Source organism: Bombus impatiens, unplaced genomic scaffold, assembly GCF_000188095.3.
Source record: "Bombus impatiens unplaced genomic scaffold, BIMP_2.2 scf_0814, whole genome shotgun sequence".
Lineage (NCBI taxonomy): Eukaryota > Metazoa > Arthropoda > Insecta > Hymenoptera > Apidae > Bombus > Bombus impatiens.
Window position 1 is genome coordinate 62,253 of NT_177233.1, and position 20,291 is coordinate 82,543.

General features: G+C 27.5%; 2 protein-coding genes across 9 annotated transcripts; one reads left to right on the forward strand and one right to left on the reverse strand.

The window, feature by feature from the left end:
* Nucleotides 1-1,069: 1,069 nt before the first annotated feature.
* Nucleotides 1,070-4,198, forward strand: LOC100748705 (integrator complex subunit 11). 5 transcript variants are annotated; one of them, XM_033323115.1, is made up of 5 exons: nucleotides 1,070-1,192; nucleotides 2,050-2,302; nucleotides 2,367-2,789; nucleotides 2,858-3,682; nucleotides 3,773-4,198. In XM_033323115.1, exons 2-5 carry the CDS (start codon nucleotides 2,054-2,056, stop codon nucleotides 4,061-4,063), a joined length of 1,788 nt encoding a protein of 595 aa, XP_033179006.1. In that variant the 5' UTR covers nucleotides 1,070-1,192; nucleotides 2,050-2,053; the 3' UTR covers nucleotides 4,064-4,198. The 5 variants fall into 5 exon arrangements, with proteins under 5 accessions (XP_033179006.1, XP_012245958.1, XP_024226281.1 ...); XM_012390535.2 differs by lacking the exon at nucleotides 1,070-1,192 and adding an exon at nucleotides 1,513-1,565; XM_024370513.2 differs by lacking the exon at nucleotides 1,070-1,192 and adding an exon at nucleotides 1,580-1,910.
* Nucleotides 4,199-4,753: 555 nt separating this feature from the next.
* On the reverse strand, nucleotides 4,754-20,175 carry LOC100749492 (kinectin). Of its 4 annotated transcripts, XR_004462510.1 has the most exons (19): nucleotides 19,780-20,175; nucleotides 18,871-19,033; nucleotides 18,475-18,638; nucleotides 16,057-16,239; nucleotides 15,255-15,576; nucleotides 14,136-14,917; nucleotides 13,193-13,906; nucleotides 12,949-13,118; nucleotides 12,687-12,861; nucleotides 12,271-12,357; nucleotides 11,782-12,030; nucleotides 11,561-11,704; nucleotides 11,324-11,482; nucleotides 11,123-11,245; nucleotides 10,893-10,973; nucleotides 9,257-9,499; nucleotides 7,862-7,901; nucleotides 6,771-6,905; nucleotides 4,754-5,844 (listed from the first exon to the last, which is right to left on the reverse strand). XR_004462510.1 is itself a non-coding variant. In XM_033323113.1 (18 exons), the coding sequence occupies exons 2-18, from the start codon at nucleotides 19,016-19,018 to the stop codon at nucleotides 5,801-5,803; spliced, it is 3,828 nt and encodes a 1,275-aa protein (XP_033179004.1). In that variant the 5' UTR covers nucleotides 19,019-19,033; nucleotides 19,780-20,175; the 3' UTR covers nucleotides 4,754-5,800. The 4 variants fall into 4 exon arrangements, 2 of the variants coding, with proteins under 2 accessions (XP_033179004.1, XP_012245948.1); XR_004462511.1 differs by lacking the exon at nucleotides 12,271-12,357; XM_033323113.1 differs by lacking the exon at nucleotides 6,771-6,905.
* Nucleotides 20,176-20,291: the final 116 nt, after the last annotated feature.

Consider the following 20,291-nt stretch of genomic DNA (forward strand, 5'->3'; position numbering starts at 1 on the left):
TGGCTGGCTCGGCACGCACGGGCCAGCCCCTTTCGTTTTCGGGAACTTAAATGTGGACACGAGCCAAGTATATAAAATACGAGCCGTAGCGTAAATAATGCATTTAGATTTTTTACATGTCGATGCGAAGCCTCCTGTGCCGTTTTCGTTAGAATTCCCGACTTTAGAGACGCGCAGATCTTCGACGCCACGATGCAACACGACGGATCCGCGCAACCAATTCGCAGTTTCTCTTTCTTTCGCCGTAGCGTTCTATGTTTTATAGGACACGAGTGTAAAGGGGACGAGAACAAAATGTAAGCAGCGACAAGAGAAAATGAAACGATATCGACGATACGTTTTACAACTTGATCTAAAACATGATCAAACAAACACGAATACATGTGAACACGCATACAGATACACGTACAGGTACACACGGATAATATAGTAGTGCGCGCACAGGCACGCATTACGAGCTCCCTTGAAAAAATTGGAGATATGTAAATATATAGAAATAATGCCGTAACTACGAAATTATATGAATAAAGTATTGAAACTGTGTACGAGCCTGCCTCCATACCTTCCCAGATAGTTGTGATTTAGGAAATCGGGAAAATCCGCAAAAGTCTTGCGTTTGTGTTTAAAATTTATCGCGTCTCGAATTTCTAAAATAATATAAAACGTCACTTGTTTCCCTTTTTTTGACAAATTTGAAACTTACCATAATCGTATGTTAGTTTTATTCATTATTAATATATCCTTAGAAACGATCGGCTCGTATTATTTATAATACAACTTTATCGCGTAAACGGTATAATCCCACCTGAAAAGAAATTCATTACCAACGAACGACATATCCCGAGCAGTATTTTCAATCATAAATATTCTAGCAATAACGTGTGCTGAGAAAGAAATGACTCTAAAAGCCAGAAGGGCTGTCAAAGTGAATTATTCATTCCATCTTGCAACTCTAGTTTACCATATGTAACTACAAAATAGAAAATTCTCAAACCAAATCACCACGAGTGCTTCCTCATTTTTGCAATATTAATTTACTTAATTATTCACTGTAGCCGTACAGGAGGCTACTGGTGAAACTGCGATCTAACGATCCAGGGGCAGGAACGTGTTTCCACAGTCCGGTGGAAGAAGGTTGGACATGATACAGGCGCAACGCTACTTTAAAAATTCTTGAGCGTCGGTCGATCATGTAGGTAACTGTACGTAAAATATCAATGTTTATTATAGGTAAAACAGGAACACCACGTATCTACAAATGGTATCGTAGAATTTTGTACATGTTATGGACATGTCTTTCAAAACAATCTTTATCAAAAACAGAATTTTACAACTAAAGTTTATTAGATACTTTCCACAACGTGAAAAAATGCAAATGAACAAATCTTATAAGTCGTAGTATTAGTCCGATATATGTGTATATTCTATATATCTATTTTTATAAAATTATGTGTACCGTATTAAATTGGTAATACGAATGGTACGGTTATATTAATTGATTACTTATCGGGCATAATTTATGCTTAAGTTATTTATAGATTATATCGCAATTTTTTAAAGCAGAAGTATGTATAAGAATAAAAGTCTACACTTCATCTGCGATTATAGAATATCCTCTCTATATTTTATTTGTAATTTCATAGAAGATTTTAGTTTTAATTTAGGCCGCTACTATATTGGTCGTATTCTATCAGTCACTTGCATTCTCTATGTTGTCTGCGGTAAAGAGACGGTAAAAATATAGGTTAATAACATGAAGCAACAAGGACTGATACTCGGTTTGTTCTTCATTATACAAAAATAGCAACGAAATGAAAGATGATTAATTAATATCTGTGAATTGATCGTTTTTGATAACATATCAAATAAATCTTTTAAACAGCCTATCAGTCAAAGGACTGATATTGTAGGTAACTATAATGATAGAAAATTTTCTCTATTTTTACGAAACTAATTTTCCTTATTATAATAGATATTTTTCTATTATATGATAATATTATATAAATAAATGAAGTAAATAGGTTATTTTAATTGAGATACATTATTTAGAGAAATGCCAGATATCAAAGTAACCCCTTTGGGAGCTGGTCAAGATGTTGGAAGGAGCTGCATTCTTGTATCAATGGGTGGAAAGAACATTATGTTGGATTGTGGCATGCACATGGGATTCAATGATGAAAGACGATTCCCAGATTTTTCATACATAATCCCAGAAGGACCAACGACTAATTACATAGACTGTGTGATTATATCACATTTTCATTTAGATCATTGTGGTGCCCTCCCATACTTTACAGAAATGGTAATATAGATCATAAAACTTACATATTAAAACATGATCTTTGACGAAATGATTGCATTTACAGGTAGGATATACTGGACCAATTTATATGACGCATCCAACAAAAGCCATTGCACCAATCTTACTCGAAGATATGAGAAAAGTTGCAGTAGAACGTAAAGGAGAAAGCAACTTCTTTACGTCACAAATGATAAAAGATTGTATGAAAAAGGTCATTGCTGTTACATTGCATCAATCTGTGATGGTTGATTCGGAACTGGAAATAAAAGCATATTATGCAGGACATGTACTTGGTGCTGCAATGTTTTGGATTCGAGTTGGCTCACAATCAATCGTTTATACTGGGGATTACAATATGACTCCTGATAGGCATTTAGGTGCTGCTTGGATAGATAAATGTAGACCAGACTTATTAATATCAGAGTCAACATATGCAACAACTATCAGAGATTCTAAAAGATGTAGAGAAAGAGACTTCTTAAAGAAAGTATGTTGATTTTATTAATACTACACGTGTATTAGATTTTACATGAAACTTATAAATTTATCTTTTAGGTTCATGAATGCATAGATAGAGGTGGCAAAGTATTAATTCCTGTATTTGCTCTTGGACGTGCACAAGAATTATGTATATTATTAGAAACATATTGGGAGCGAATGAATTTAAAAGTTCCTGTATATTTTGCTTTAGGATTAACTGAAAAAGCGAATAATTATTATAAAATGTTTATTACTTGGACTAATCAAAAAATTAAGAAAACTTTTGTGCAAAGAAATATGTTTGATTTTAAACATATAAAACCATTTGATAAAGCATATATTGATAATCCTGGAGCCATGGTAGTATTTGCTACACCAGGCATGTTGCATGCAGGATTATCTTTACAAATTTTTAAGAAATGGGCTCCAAACGAAGCAAATATGGTTATTATGCCTGGATTTTGCGTTCAAGGCACTGTTGGACATAAAGTTTTAAATGGTTCTAGAAGAATTGAATTTGAAAACAGACAGATTGTCGAAGTCAAAATGGCAGTAGAGTATATGTCTTTCTCTGCACATGCAGATGCAAAAGGTATTATGCAATTAATACAATATTGTGAGCCAAAAAATGTTATGCTTGTACATGGAGAATTTGCTAAAATGGAGTTTTTAAAAGAAAAAATAAAACAAGAATTTGGAACAAATTGTTACAATCCTGCAAATGGAGAAACTTGTGTTATCACAACCATCGCCAAAGTGCCAGTAGACGCTTCTTTAGCATTATTAAAGTCTGAAGCCAAAAGATATTCGGCTTTGCCACCAGATCCTAAACGACGAAGATTACTTCACAGTGTTTTAATGTTACGAGAAGATGGAGTATGTCTTGTGGACGCAGATGAAGTAATTATCACGTTCCGTTCAATTATCGATAATATATACTTGTATATTTGTTAAGCTATACATAATAAATAATTGAAAATTTGTTTTAAGGTGACAAAAGCTGCAGGTATAACTAAACATATAGTACGATTTACATCCACTGTACAAGTAAGGGACCCTGGTCCAGCACATTCAACGACTTTAAAATTATTACAACCACTGAAAGAGAGATTACCAGGCTGGACAGTTCAATTAACAGATGGATCAATATCTGTCGAATCTGTTTTAGTAAAAGTAGAAGGCGATGAAGATGATCAAAAAAGCGTGTATGTTTCATGGACAAATCAAGATGAAGATTTGGGTAGTTACATTCTAGGATTTTTACAAACTATGCTAAACTAAGCAATGATCTGATGATTACATGTATTAGAAACAAAAATAATCAATTACTTAATTGGTACATAATGGATCTTAAGACTTTTTGTAACCTGTGATACTACTATGGTTAATAAAGTGTATATAGGTATAAATTATAAATTCTATGTGTTTTATATACTTATTCATCACAGATTAAGTCATTAATTCATTTTAAAAAATACATTAGAATAATTGCGTTATATTGTATTGTATTTTATCGTGTTGTATTGTACTATTATAATTGTGAATATTGATAGATTAAAAATATTTTTTCATTGTAGTATCGTACATGGATTATCTAATTACTTATATAAAATAAATACCATTTTTTACTCCTTTTCGTACTTTAAGCTAAATACCATTTAAAAAAATACTATTACTGCATTTTTTATGATATTATCAAAAACTGAAGAAATATATTGAATAACCATTATAGCAGGTATTTGGTTAAAATTATTTGATTGAAGGTATTTTACCCTGAAACCTGGGATTGTTATAAAATGTGAATAAATAATTGACATCGTTCACTATAATTACAAATTATTATTGAAATTTGTATATTGCGTAACGTGAAATAAAACAATAATCTTATTACGTATTTTACTAAATGTAAAATATAAATAAGTACTATGTGTGTTAAACCTTATACAATTTTGTAAATAAACGAAACAATGATACTTTAAGAAACAAGTGTTTAATATATTATAAATAGAGTATTATCACCTATTTCATATCTTGTAACGTAGATCATAATAAAAATTATATTGTTTTGTAAAATAAACTAACACATAAAAACATTAACAAACGCTCTTTTAAATGCCCCATTTACATACGATCTATTCCTTGTCATTGTTCAAATTTCGTACTTACAAATTATTTAAAACATAAATTTGTTAATATAATTTGTATACTTCGTTATATTTTAATATATTCAAAACATTCTGTTCGAACACATTTTTGAATTATTGATTTATAAGTTCATTAGAGTTGATTTATTAAATTTGTCTCATATTTTACGAAATTAATTACTTGTTCGTGAATTTGCGTTAACAAGCCACGTATTGAATTCCATCTATATACTTTTATACTAATGATCGCACGAACATGTTTATTGCACATCAATTCATTAACGATCTCAGCTTTGTATACAAATTCTTTAACAATATGAAAATAATCTAAGACTCTGCTAATTGCACGCTATTAATTTAAAAAAATTTACGTAAAAATACTTGCGTTACGTACTCAAAATTAAAATTCGTGCGTTCCATTAGGCGTACATTTATACATATGTACGTACATTTTATTCTATAAATGATTTTATGAATAATAAATTTTAAATAAACTATGAAGGCTTCAAACACGCCTGATGAACATGCTTTATGTAACAGAAATAATATTTAAACAATATTACTGTTGTTCTGTAATTTACATTGCATGATTTAAATAATTTTTTAATTATGCTTTTTTTATATCTATTAATTGTGTAATTGTGACAAACAGCAGTTTCATTATTTCTTAGTGTCTAACTACAAAATTCATTATTTATATTTCTTTCCATATAATAAAATAATATATTCTTTCCATAAGAAACATTATTCATCATATTTCCATTGTGATATTAGTCTTCTCAATAGCAAAATTTACCATTGATGTTTATGTAGTATTGGAGCATATGTAATTTCTCGTGTATTTTCTTTATCAATTATCTGGTGTCGTGCTGCGTTAACGCAGCTTGTTCTTTAAAGTTATTTTTTTCTTGAACCACCCTGAAAAATACATTAAAAGGTTTATCATATTATCCTATGCTTGAAAAAAAATTTATATAGATAAAAATTGAAAATAATTGTATTTTCTTCCAGCAGATACAAAACAATCAATTCACTTTTCTGATTCATTATTGATTTTAATGTCATTTTATTGTATATATAATATGAATAGATAGATGACAATATATCTACTGGAAATAAAAACTAAAACAATATATCTAATTACTTTTTGCGTGCTTATTTATATTTTAATTTTATATGTTACTTATATGATACATTTTTATACATTACTACATATACCCTTTTTAGCAGCATATGCTAATAAATTAGCACGCAATATTAAAATTGTATTGAATAGAATCCATCACCGTACACAAAAGCAATATTAAATATCTTAGTTAGCTAATAAAATATTAATTGCACATGTGAGGATTACACAAATACATATATATATATATATTACTGCAAGCAAAAAATATATAAACAGATCACTTAAAAAGCTTGAATAACATTCATGCTGTTTGAACTTTTAGAAAAAGTAAAAATTTCAAAATAAAGAAATTAGTATTTTTTTTAATTATTCTCTTACATTAATTTAATATTAGAAAATTTAAATCAAACAGCATAAATTTAACTATATAGCAAAATAATACTAATAGTATTTGTTATCTATTAATATAAGCATGTTTCTTACTAAACATTGTGGCTGCTAAAAAAAAATGCTATGTTATGTCCAATAATGTGTTTACCATCTGTAAAAAAAGTTAATTAAACATATAAGAGCAAAAGCGATGCAAATTATGAAAATAAAATATAACAATGATGGAAAACTATAATGAATAACTATTTATGATTCAAATTAATGAAAAATCACATAATCAATTTGATAGAGCAAACATAAAATTTCTTTATAGTGTGCCCTTTACCCCAGTGTTTGTGTTCATAAAAATTGATCCACATGTAGCTATGCATGTTCTTTGATACCCATCATCTTCGCATCGCTCCTTTCCGCACCGGCAATGTTATAAACTTTTGTTCGTCTTTGTACAACTTTTCTATATCTATATAAAAAATATTGCGCTTTCTAGAAGTGAATAGTTGATATTAGACAAATCAATTAGTTTCCTTACTATCCATATGGCATTGATATATTCTAAAATAATTTGATGGACACATGATTATATTTTACATCAGTACAAATAACACTGTACTATAATGTAACAAGATTCATAATATGTAAAATTTGATGTAATTGGAAATAAAAATATATGAAATTGATCTCCCTTAACAACATATTGGGACAGACAAGATGCAAGACATTCAAACTGCATGATCAAATAAAGTATAAAGCTAATGAGATCTAAACACTGTGCAACATATTTCAGGGGACACACACATTATGATAGCTCATAACTTAAAACAGCTAATAATAAAAAATCATTAACGAAAATATCTTTAAGAAATTTGAAAATTTATCAAATGAAATATGTACAAATATAATACAAAAGATATTACACAATATGTGATAAAATTTTATTTATGTTACATGTAATTAAATATTTATAACCAGAGATATCTAGCTAATAATATAAGAATAAATTTGCAATTCTTAGAAATTTCAAAATTTTTTTTCTAACATCTGAATTATGACTATTATATTTTATAGAAATTAACAAAAAGCATAACCAATAAATTTCTAATAAAAAAAATAATATTAAATATATTATAAAATATCAGCCTGTCTAACATATTATAAATAACTCAATTATTGAGTAATTATGTTTGTTATTCCTTGGTTGTAGAAATGCTACTAATTGTAAGCAAATAATAAAATAGTGCCCATTAAAAAAAGAACATAACATTTAATACTACAAAAAATAATGTGTGGTGCAACGTAAATTAATATTTTTAAATAGACTATTGTAGTAAGACCTGGCATAAACTGCTAATAGCAGTCTACCATCAACCCTTTCAAAAGAAGGAAAAGTTCCAGAATCTCATACTTTGATTTGCATACCTGCGAATCTGCGCCGTTTTGCCATGGGTTTCTTAGTGGACTGTCAGAACAATCAAAATAACAAAATTGTTATTCATCGTTATAGCATGAGATTTCGTACGTCAAAGCAAATGTTCTTATTAATCGTGGAGTCACGATGAATCGCTGCTGTTTTAATAATAACCGCTATTTTAAGCAAATCTTAAATACTTTTTTATCTTCTATGAAACAAACACTGGGACAATGGGACAAGTATGTTATTACAGTTTGCATCGAGTTTTTCAAACTAAAAGTGCCAATGATTCTTGAAACTTGTTTTGCAATACTAAATGATTTCATAATAAATAATTTCCTAAAAAATAATTTATTTTCACTTTTAGAAAACATTGTTGTACAAAATTAGGTAGGATGCTTGCTGCAATACATACGCTATTCGCATTTCCTCCTTTCAGAACGAAATAAACTAAAACAAAATGCATATATGATAAATAAAATGCTGCTAGCATACACTTTCGATAGATATATCACGAATATCGTAGCTTATTATTATTATCGTAGCTAAATATTATAGATATTATGTGTTTGTACACATTTCATAAACAAATCCACTACATACAAGTGTAGCAAAATGTAAAGTTTTACTGTCATTAGTACTGCCATTTTAATCTTTCATTTTTAAATCATATGAAATTAATAATTTAAAGCCAATATATATATATGTGTGTGTATATATACATATACATACATTGATCAAACATAAATCATATTTAAGTAACTCTTAATAAATTGTGCAGAATACTATTTTACTATACATAAAACCAATATATAATAAGTGTTTATATGTATGATTATAAAACACAATTTTATATGTATATATAAATTCATCGTTTTGTGTATAACTACAGATCACTTGTAAATGGTTGCTCTTAATGCTTATATGAACAGCCACAATAAAGTATGTAACAATGAAATTATTGAGATACATGAAGAATAGATCTACTACAAAATACTGTTTAAATTATAGACTACCAAATGATACTCTGTAATATTATAATAAAATAATAACACAGGTCTCAGGATTATCACAAGGAATTGTTATTATCTTACCTATATAATATCAAAAAATTGTTTCTAGTATTGAATATTTCTAAATGTTGCAGCAGACGTTTAAAAATTATATATTATGTAATTTATATTGCAATATTATAGAACATTCAATTACAATGCAAAGAGTAAGCGTTTGTAATGAATGTAATAATTAGGACTAATAAAACACATAATACTAATTGAAATAACATTCATTGTAATACTGAGCCCAAATAAAAATGTTTCATATTTTAATAACTAACTGAAGTGCACCTATACAGTAACAGAGCCAGTAATATTTGTTCCTCTTTTCACAGTTTTGGAGTTTACCTTCCTTTTTTTCTTGTGCTTTTTATGCTGCTGGCCCATCAATGGATTCCAGCTAGCCTGTGTGTTGTGATCTGTCATATGACAAGATTTGGAGGAGTATTTTGTAGTAAGGGGGCTGTTGTCAATTTCTTGTTGAGACTGAACCAAATTGATAGGCTTGGTTATGGAACAATTTGCGAACTCTGTATTCTTGAGAAGAATATTTTCTAATGCAGCTATCAGAGTCTGTGTTGCTAGTGGGAGCTGCATTTCAGATATATAATTATTTAACTCACCACACATTACATTAGGTGACGACAATTTATCAAATTTTTTAATGTATCAAGCAAAGAAAAATTTTCAAAATTGTCGTTCTGTTAATAGAGATGGTTCAAACATCAAATGATACACAACAATCAAATTGCTGATACATATCTGTTTGATAAAAACTTCAACTTTTTATATTTTATTAGAATAATTCACATATTTTTCTTATATTATTTCAAAATAATATATGATCCATAAAATTTCTTTGCATTTAGAAAAATGATGGAATTCGAAAGCAGATATCTTTTTATATTACTAAAAAAAATTTACATTTTGGCACATGAATAAATGTAGTAAAATGTATGTATTATTTATAAATGTATAACTCTTTTTCTATAAGAACTATATAATTATAGGTTGACAAAGTAATATTTTCTTTTCCGAAAACAATTTCATGTTTGTATTAAATCAAAAATGTAAATTTTTGATATCATTTTTCTAAATACAAAACTATACACAAAATATCTATAAAATAGTAATAGTAGTTGCTAATAAGCAACATTAGCAAATTAATCGTTGTTGTTAGCGATCGTATAATATCGAAATTTCATTAAATGCACAAAAGTATTATATAGGTATAAATTGTGGTATCATTGAATAATTAGCATATATGAGTTTAATATATATAATATATTAAATGAAATTATGTGTATATATGAATTAAATTAATATGTGCAGGCAATAATACCACATTTGAGTTTGTTGAATTTGTAAAATTTAGCAGCCAAATTCAAAGGTCTACAATTATATATATATTTGGGCTTTTTCTCTTGCTGCTAGTATTAATAAAATAAAATTTAATATGATTTAACTATATTCAATACAATGTTATGTATTCCCCATTAATTTATCAATTTGATTGCCTATATTACGTATCTAATAAACAACGAATTTTTCGTAGATAATACTTTGTAAAAGACAACCTAACCCCAATCACTAGAATCATATTACATCAAGTAAATTCCATGTTTCAATTGAAGAAAACTTCATAATAGAAAATGTTTACTTTCCACTGAAATGGTTAAGTATTTAATTGACTTTTACAAAATAATATCTATATATAAATTGTTACCATATAATCATTACATATAGTACAATAACAGCAAAACACAAAAGGTCTGTTGTTAGTAATTAATTTCACAAATTAATTATAATTGATACATCACGTCAGAATTTTGCAGCATTATGTAGTTTTTCACATTTTCGCATTATAGCCATAATATTTGTCATTGCAGCTATAACATAAGCTTTTTAACTTTTTTATACAAAAGGCACTGGACAAAAATTAATTATGACACTTATGAAACATTTAAAATCAATGTATACTAACCTCGGAATTAGAACATTCAGAAGCTGGCGGTCCATTTAATATTGGCTGTTCTGAACTGCTACAACCACCATAAACTTCACTCTAAAATTAACAGAAATCCTTGATAATATTTACAATTTAAAAGTATATGATACTTTATAATTAATGTCAATATTTTATAATTTGATTTCAAAAATATGTAACATTCAAATTGTTCATATACATATGCATATACATTACATATATAATACCTTAAGTTGTGACATTTTTTGATGAAGTTGTGTAACTACACATCGTAATTTATCCAATTCTGCATCTACCGCTGCTCTTTTGTTACATTCTATTTGAAGTTCTTCTGACAATCGTGCTTTTTCCTATAATTAATGTAACAATAGCTTTATGACATATTATTCAGCATATCCAAGTAATAATTTATTTCTTTATTCATTTACCTCTTGAAGTTTTTCTAATGTACCTAAATCATGAGTATCTACTTCACTCAAAACCGATTTTGGTGTGGATCTATGTGTTGATAATTCAACATTAGCTTGTTCTTTAAAAGATTCAGCTTCTTTTAGTCTGGTTTCCAATTCTACTACCTTATCTTGTAACTACAAACATATGAAATTATTTACTTACATTTCAAAATATTAAAGATAAATGCATTTTTATATTTTTACAGAGCTTACCTTTTCATTTATATTTAATTTACTCATGAGTTCATTCAATTCAATTCTAAGACCTGCTACCTCACTTTCTTTCTGTCGAAGCTGTGACTCCCACCTTGTTTCCTCTGATTCTACATGACTTTGCAGCTTATTAAGCATACCTTCCTGTAGATACATTTTTAATAAATACAATCGAAGTAAAAATTTAACAAGAACATATTACAAATGCAATAGAAACTTACTGTATCATCAATAATTTGTTTGTAATGCGAAACCATATCTTGTAAATTTTTGTTTTGTTTTTCTAATTCTGAATGATTATCAGTAGTATTCTTTTTCTTCAATTCAGTAAAAACTGTATTCACCTTTTCTTCAAAAACTTTGAGCCACAGTTCATGTGATTTTTCAGATACTTTTATTTCTGGGAATATCCTTTCTAATAAAGCCTTTGTTAACTTTTCTTCTTCTGCTTTTACTTTTTGTGTAATTTCCTAAAAATTAATTGTTATTCATTTAAATTTAATCTATTTTATTAAAGAGAAAAAATGAATGAATATACATGTATGATATTCATATTTTAGAGAGAGTGTGGAGGGAAAAAGGGGTGAGAGCGTAGGTGAGAAATTATAATTTATTCAATTATACATATATAAAATATTAAAAACAAACAGATCAGTTCTAAATTTAGAAAGAAAAGAATAAAGATTAAGATAGGTAAAATGGGGACTTACATCAAAGTTCTTCCCATTATTAGATTTAGCACGCAATTCGGCGGCGGAAAGAGCTTCCATCACTTTCCAGTTTTTTACACGTAATTCCTGTTCCAACCATAAAGAAATGAAGATCAGTGTAAAACTTTGAGATAGATATTTCATATAAACGACTGACAAATATATTTAAAGAATTCTTTTGAAATTTCAAAATTAAGAGGAGGTTGGCAAAGTGATGGAAGCAATAAAAATTGATTGCAAAAATACATAAATATAAAAAAATATTTTTATATAAAAATTTAACTGCACATTTATATAACAATTTAACCACTTACGTGTTGGTAGTATTAACATATATATACACACATATATATACATGTATATATATCTTAAATAAATATACTGGAAAAAGATTATCTATACATATTATAACTTACATTATTTTTGGACCTTTGTGCTTCCAATTCATTATTTAAATGGGCAGCAAGAGTACGTTGATTGTTTACATCACTTCGTAATGCATCAATCTGAGTATTTAATTGATTCAGTTCCACTTCTTTATGTGTTAATTCAGTTCTTAAAGCATTCAATTGACTCTCCTTTTGGGCCAACCTTTAAGATATAATTGATATAAGAAAGATTGATCATCAAGAATCAAAATATACTAAATTAAGTGTTTTAGAATAGACTTATACATACAAATTGGTTTGTTCTACAAGTTGTACATTCTTTTGAACATTATCATCAATTCCATTTTCACGGCCTTCTGCAGCTGGACGTTCAGTAGTTGCTGCTAATCGAGAAGCCAGTGATTCATTATCTTCTTGTAATTGCTTAAGTCTCTTTTCCAAATCTGCGAGAATTGTGTGCTGAAAAAAAAATAATCTGTATATTTTCAACGAAATATAATTTACATTTATGTTGATATTTAAATAAATGATACCTGTATAGAAAGTTTATCATTTTCTTCCTGCAGTCGTGTAATCAGTAACTGAGTTTCACTTGATCGCTGATCACGTTTCTGTAACCTACTTATTTCTGCCTTTAACATGTTCATTTCATTTGTTGTTTCATTTGCAGCTTTAAGTTCGGCACGTGTTTCTTCTAATTCATTTCGGGACTGCTTTAACTGTTCCTCTAACTTCTCCATGTTCGATTGATTAGTATTAACGTCGCCTTGTGCTATTTCTAGACTTTTTGTTGTCTTGTTAAGTTCGTCTTGTACAGTATCTAAATTCTTCTGTACTGCCTCTAACTGTGTTTCCAACTGTGTTATATTTTCTGTTGACTGCTTTAGTTCAGTTCGTACATTGTTAAGTTCTTCTTTACATGTTTCTAGATCCTTGTCTTTGTTAATAAGCTTTTCTTGAAATACTTTCAGTTCTTCCTCTCTGTCAACAAGTGTCACTTTAAGAGCTGTAATTTCAGCTGCCTCATATTTCACTTCATTCATTGATACTGACAGCTCAGATTTTAATTTCACTAATTCAGACTGAGCTTTATTCAATTCTGTTTTTAATGCTGAAGCATCATTAGCTTCTGTTTTTACAGAATTTAATTCACTTTGCAATGAATTCACTTGTTTTTGAAGTTCCTGTTCATGACGATGAGCGCTTTTTAGTCTGTGATCTAAATCAGCTTGTGCACGATGGGAATCCTAAACAAATAAATATAAATATTTTATTAGCAATTTATTAACGCTTTGTATAATGTAAAAATTATTATTTATCTTTGTTTTTATCAACAAAAAATGAGGAGAAGGAAGAAGCTTATTGTACAAATAACAACCCACATCTATGATCTTCCCTTCTGGAATTTTTTTAATTATCTATTTGAAAAAATTGACATATTAAGCCTTTTAAAGGCTTGTATCAATTTCTTCTTACCTCAAGCTGCCTAGCAACATCTTGCAATCTATCTCCAGCTTCCTTGAAATGTTGTAATTGTCCTTCTGAATGCATCAATTGACCTTGCATAAGTCCTAATTGTTGCCGTAACATTTCTATTTCAGCAGTGCTACTCTCACAAGTTGCTTGCAACTCACTTTGTAATTCTTGTACTTCTACATGTTTTTGAGCTAATTGTGCTTTTAATGCATTTTCATTATCACGCATTTGTGCAAATTGTACTTCCATTTGTTTACGTTGTGCAATCAACTCTTGTTGCATATGACCTTGAGTTTGTCCTTGATCCTCTTGCATCTTATGAATAATTGCAGCATTTTCATTTACTTTAGTTTGCAATTGTTCAATTTGTCTAGTAAATCCTTGTTTTTCAGCAGCATGACTTTCCAAGATATGTTGCATTCGTGTATGTAGAGTTTGAGTTTCTGTAACTTTAGCATTCAATGCTTCTTCTAATTGTCTTACATTAGCTGATAATCTAGACCTTTCAGAATTCAACTCAGCACGTAACTCTTTCAATTTATTTTGAAATGCAATATTTGCTTCATGTTCATCGGCTAAAGCTTTTTCCTTTTCTGCAAGTTGCTTTTTTAATTTAATAACTGGATCTGCGCGACCTTCTGTCCATTCTGAATGTTCTGAAGGATTATCCATTTGTTTATTTAAAAGTTGGTCAATAAGAATTTGTATTTCAGAACGGCTAAGTTCAGCTTTCTGAACTAAAGGCATTAATAAAGATACATTGACAGCATCCTTATCTCCACCTAAAGTAAAAAAGGAGTCAAAAATTAAAAAAGATATATATATCATAAGCACTTGATAATAAAAATGTCTTGATAAGATAGTTTAATATATGGAATCACCTTATTCAGTTGATAACATAAGCTTAATTAATCATCTTTAATTTAAGAAATATTAAACATTATACTAAAAGAAATATGGCTGTATGTATATATAATTTTGTTTTATGTAGTATAAATATATTAAATAAAAAATAAATTATAAAAATTAATGAAAAGACATTAAGTAAAACACATAGATTTTTTAAATTCATTTAAAGAAATTAATATAGAAATTGAATTAATTAATATATTAACTTACCAATTTGTGCTAGAATATCATTCTTTTTCTTTGCTTTTTTAGATTCTTTATTTGTTGATTGAGTAGAAATTACAGTTTCTTTTATAATTTCTTTTACATCTCTAACTGGAGTTTCTTTTTGTTCTTTAATTTCTTTTACAGAATCTTTATTAGCTACTGCTGATGTATTGGTATTATTAATTGTTTCTTTTTTCTCTTCCTTAATATTATCATCCTTCTTTTTTACTGAATCTTTCACATTCTTCTTTACTTTTGTTGGAGTTTCCTTTGGAGATTTATTTATAATTGATTCAGACTGACCAATTTGTTGTAAATTTTCTTTCTGTTGAACAAACCATATTAAAATATACTAGGATATGTATTTAAACTTGTGTATGGGACAATTCTAAAGATTAAAGATATAATAGTTAATTTTGTATTAAATCATGTGTTAATAAAATTTCATTAAAAAACATACATACAGAACACACAACAAAAAGAAAATAAATACTTAGAAGAACTTGATATTGCAATGAAAATATTAATAAACAATTATATCGTGTATAATATCAACTTAAAAGTTTACATTTAAACTCAATTTATGAAAACTTTTTTTATTAAAATTTTTTTAATATTATTAATTTATCAAACTAAAATCAGTTTAAAATCTGAAGGCGTAGGTAAATTTGAAAAATGCTTTAACAATACAAAAGAAGCACTATATATAGCTTTAGTGTTAAAGAAGCAGCAAGTTATGCAAAATATGAAAACATGAATGGAACACATATGAGATAAAATATTCTACCAAAAGCAGTTCACTCACACTATGACTCCGTATGAGTTCGAGGTCGTCCTTTGGTTGAATGAGGTCAAAATGATTAACCTCTGTTGAGAGGGGTTGTGAAGGACTTAATTCAGTCACAATAACCAATGGCTCATCTTTATTTACAAGAATTGGCTTTACCTTTTCATGCTTGCCTTTCTTCTTACTTCCTTTGCTACCCTCCTATGATTTCAATGTATATATAAAATGTTTCCCATGTATTGAACTAATTAAAGGTAGTGAAGGCAATGCACTTTCACTTTTATAATAACAGGTATATAATAATAATTTTACATTATATCAAAATGGACATATAGAATTATTTATATTGGTTAGTTATTGTGTATATATGTATATATAAAGGAGCTAAAAATTTATAGTTTTTTTAATCATTATGGTTTTTATCAATAGATAAAATATTTTTTACAAAAAAATGATAGTATCTTTTAGTTTACTTATATATAAATATTATATATGCATTTTTCACCTTGAAATTGTATTTATTTTGATTTCTTGCCAAACATATATACCTGAAATTGATAAAGCCACTGCATCATTCACAATTTAAAAAGAAAAAGATATTAATATGAAAAAACAGTTAATACTCTTCACCACTACTAAATTTTAATATAATTGTGAAAATATTAGTTATTCAATAATAGCATTTTCAAATTTCTAGAAATGTATAATTAAAAAATATAAATGTATCATTAAAAGAGTATTTTTTATTCAATTGGATTTTATATCTTTTTGTTATTTCTCTTAATTTTCATCTACATGATAAAGTAGCAATAAAAATAAGATATTATCATGTGTGGAACAGTTATTTATAGAAATTAATCTTGAGGTCCTAGAACTGTTTATCAATGCGCAATATACAAAAAAAACAAACTTTTGCTTTAAATAACTTGTCTCATGTTATATTGGTATTTTATTTCATTTTTAATGTAAATCTATATAAAAATTCATAAATTCTTATTGTACTTTTCAGTTTTTAAATATATTGAATGTTTCCTGAGGTTATTTTAATACAAGATAAGATGTTTCATTACATACTCAACATTATAATTTAAATTAACTTACCATGGCATAATTTTAATTATATTACATACATTTATAAAGAATTAAAAAATTATAAAATTAGAACGAAGTTGCTATGTAGAAAATTTTAATTATGTAAACATATTTTTAAAAATGCCTATTACTATATGTATAACAAACACTAATCATTTGTTTTTAAAATACTACAACTTGCTTGTAAATTGTTTTTTTATTACAAAACTTTATTTCTCCATACGCTAATTAAATAAATTTAATTTTATACAAATTTTCTGCAAACAAAAAGTGAAATTATCTCTTTAAAAGAGCAAATGTCCATTTTAATATAATATGTATACGATTTATTTGACTCTAGAGGGAAAACATTATTAACTGGATTTTTTACATTGATATAGGAGTGTGCAGTTATTTCACATTAGTACATTTTTAAAAATTACTATAGTAATTAAAAAACTAAGATGGAAGATAATAGAAAGAGACAAACTACATTTTTTGGGCGTTTTTAACAAAATTTCACTGATTAAATAAGATTGTTATCTTAAACTATGTAAAACATAAATGTATTAATTCAGATAAAGTGATGTACAAATGTAAAAAGATGTTGCATGTTATTGAACAGTTACATTAAAATATTATAATTAGTCCTTATGGTTTGGATGACACCTAGCCAGAAATATGATACATCATGAATAGAAAGACCTTAAATGACATATATGTAAGTGTGACATACAATATGTAAGCATACCATATTTCATGCATGAAATGTATGAAAACTCAAGAATAAAAAAGCGCATGTGTATATCTTTATTTTATAAATATGCATGACGATTCACGCATAAATATACAATAAATATTTAAAAATTAGAGAAACGAACTTCAATCTTATTGTTAAACTATATTTGTTATATACTTCAATTAACATTAAACAATACATCTTTTTAAAAGATAGATCAATTTTTATATCTTATTAGACAAAAAAAGATAAACAATACAATTATTCTAATTGAAGTTTCTTAGAAAATTAATAATTTGATAATTATTTAACTTATTTTATTAACAAATATAATGTCAAATGTATTTTTAAGTAAGCAATTTTAATTGGTTCTGATAGTTTTACTTATTTTTTGAACAAATAATGTAAATACAAGGTCTCACACAACATTGGGGAATCGCTTTGATGGTGGATCCTGCACATGAAAACTATAAAAAAAGTATATAAACAGCAGAATCCACAACTGAGCAGTTCTCCGATGTTGCAGGACACTCTGTGCATAAGTTAAACAAATATTTCTACAAAAGTTATTTAGATCAACTGAAAGTTTGAAGAAAGGTAATCATATACTTAATAAATGTACTTACACGAAGTAATGGCTCTAATGGTAAAATTTGTGGATTTTCCTCAAATTGTACATGCTCTGGTTTCTCTTCTTTATCTTCCTTTTCCTCCTTTTCTTCTTTCTTCTCTTTTACTTTCTTTCCTGCCTTATTTTTATGTTTCTTTTCTTTACTTTTATCTTTTTTATCTAAAATGAATATTAATACAACTATTACCATATTCATTTATAAAAGTGTTTCATACTAACTTCCAATATAATAATTTAAGTTAAGTGCCAAGAATTATCCATAATAATATTAAAACATGTTTAATATAATTCATTTAATCAATAAGATACTACAAATACCTTTTTCAATAATTGACAAACCAAATTATTTGTTTGACATCTTTATATCATATTATGATAGAATTATACATACTTAACAAAAGATCATCAGGAAGTTTTCTTTGTTCTGCTATTGCTTCTTCATAAGATTTTTCTTTTATGCCAAACATTGATACTAAAACAATAACTGCTGCAGAAATGACTACTACTGCTACATATACCAATCCTGTTTGGACATCCATTTTATATATTTCTACCTGTAATAGTAAAGTATTTATATGATAATAATCAATTTATATAATAATAATTTAAGATTTCATTAATTAATTTGTATATAATAAGAAAAGATTAACTATGAGCAGTTAACTAAAGTGTTCTTGATTTCTTGCATGATGTTACACAATCTTATCATAGTTTATTTGAAATATTATCTTCTAGTTAACTTTCTTTGAGTACTATTGATATGTACAATAGTACTTTGTACATGATACATGTAGTATATTTAAACACACGTATTCTTTAATTCAATAAAAAAGATTTCCATTACAAACTCTATAAATTAGTAACAAATCTAATTCTACATTTATATTAAATATACTTTTCCGTAAAATATATGTATCATTTTATGGCACGTAATAATATAGAGTAAAAAAATAAATGATATTGTGTATATACACACATATATATATATAACATATAATTGTATATACATATATGCATATATATATATATTGTGCGGGTGCGCGTAACGTAAGTGTATATTCGATGCGTGCATGTGCGTATATGTAAAGTGTTTTATAATGGGATTATTTGTTAGATGAAAATTTTGGAGAAAAGTATGGTAAACATGACATATGGATGACAAGCAGGTCGACGACATAATCATTGAAGATGAGTCAAGTTCCTTAATGTTAAACCACGAATCGGGTAGAACCGGCAAAATGATTTATATTGTACTAATATTTCGTTAAAACAATAGAACTAATAAACTCACTAAACTTACACTGCTCACCGAAAATTCAGTAGATCGCTCCTACTGAGGAATGTAAAATGAACAACGAACTCTGTTTGTCTACAGAGAATCACGACAAGAATTCACACACGACTTCTCAAGATTATGGCTGCCTAAGGCACAGACAAGTGTACGTGTTCGAAGCCACGCCTATCAAAACTCCCGTTTTCTGATTGGTGGCAACCTCTGCCACGTATGCAAAACACTTGTACAAACGAGAACAATATTCATGCATGAATTTTGTTAATTGTCAATGACAATTAACCACAATAAATAATTGATAACCTAATTTAATTCATGATCACTAACGCACTGTACGACATATGAAAGAGTTAACACATTCGTGACACTATACCAATTTTGCATACTAAAACAAGTTGGCCAACTTTATAAAAACAGCATTTGATAAGTTCTCTCGTTCTCTGTAGCCTTCTAAATGTGTTTTACGTATAGTCAAAAAAATATTTATTACTAAATATTAATGAAATGTTTTTAATAAATAA

Coding starts and splice junctions, on each gene's coding strand:
- LOC100748705 (XM_033323115.1), top strand. CDS start 2,054: ATGCCAGATATCAAAGTAACCCCTTTGGGAGCTGGTCAAGATGTTGGA. Junction 2,303..2,366: donor TCCCATACTTTACAGAAATG/GTAATATAGATC, acceptor TTGCATTTACAG/GTAGGATATACTGGACCAAT. Junction 3,683..3,772: donor GTCTTGTGGACGCAGATGAA/GTAATTATCACG, acceptor ATTTGTTTTAAG/GTGACAAAAGCTGCAGGTAT.
- LOC100749492 (XM_033323113.1), bottom strand. CDS start 19,018: ATGGATGTCCAAACAGGATTGGTATATGTAGCAGTAGTAGTCATTTCT. Junction 13,907..14,135: donor ATGTTGCTAGGCAGCTTGAG/GTAAGAAGAAAT, acceptor TTATTTGTTTAG/GATTCCCATCGTGCACAAGC. Junction 12,358..12,686: donor CACAAAGGTCCAAAAATAAT/GTAAGTTATAAT, acceptor TGGTTGGAACAG/GAATTACGTGTAAAAAACTG.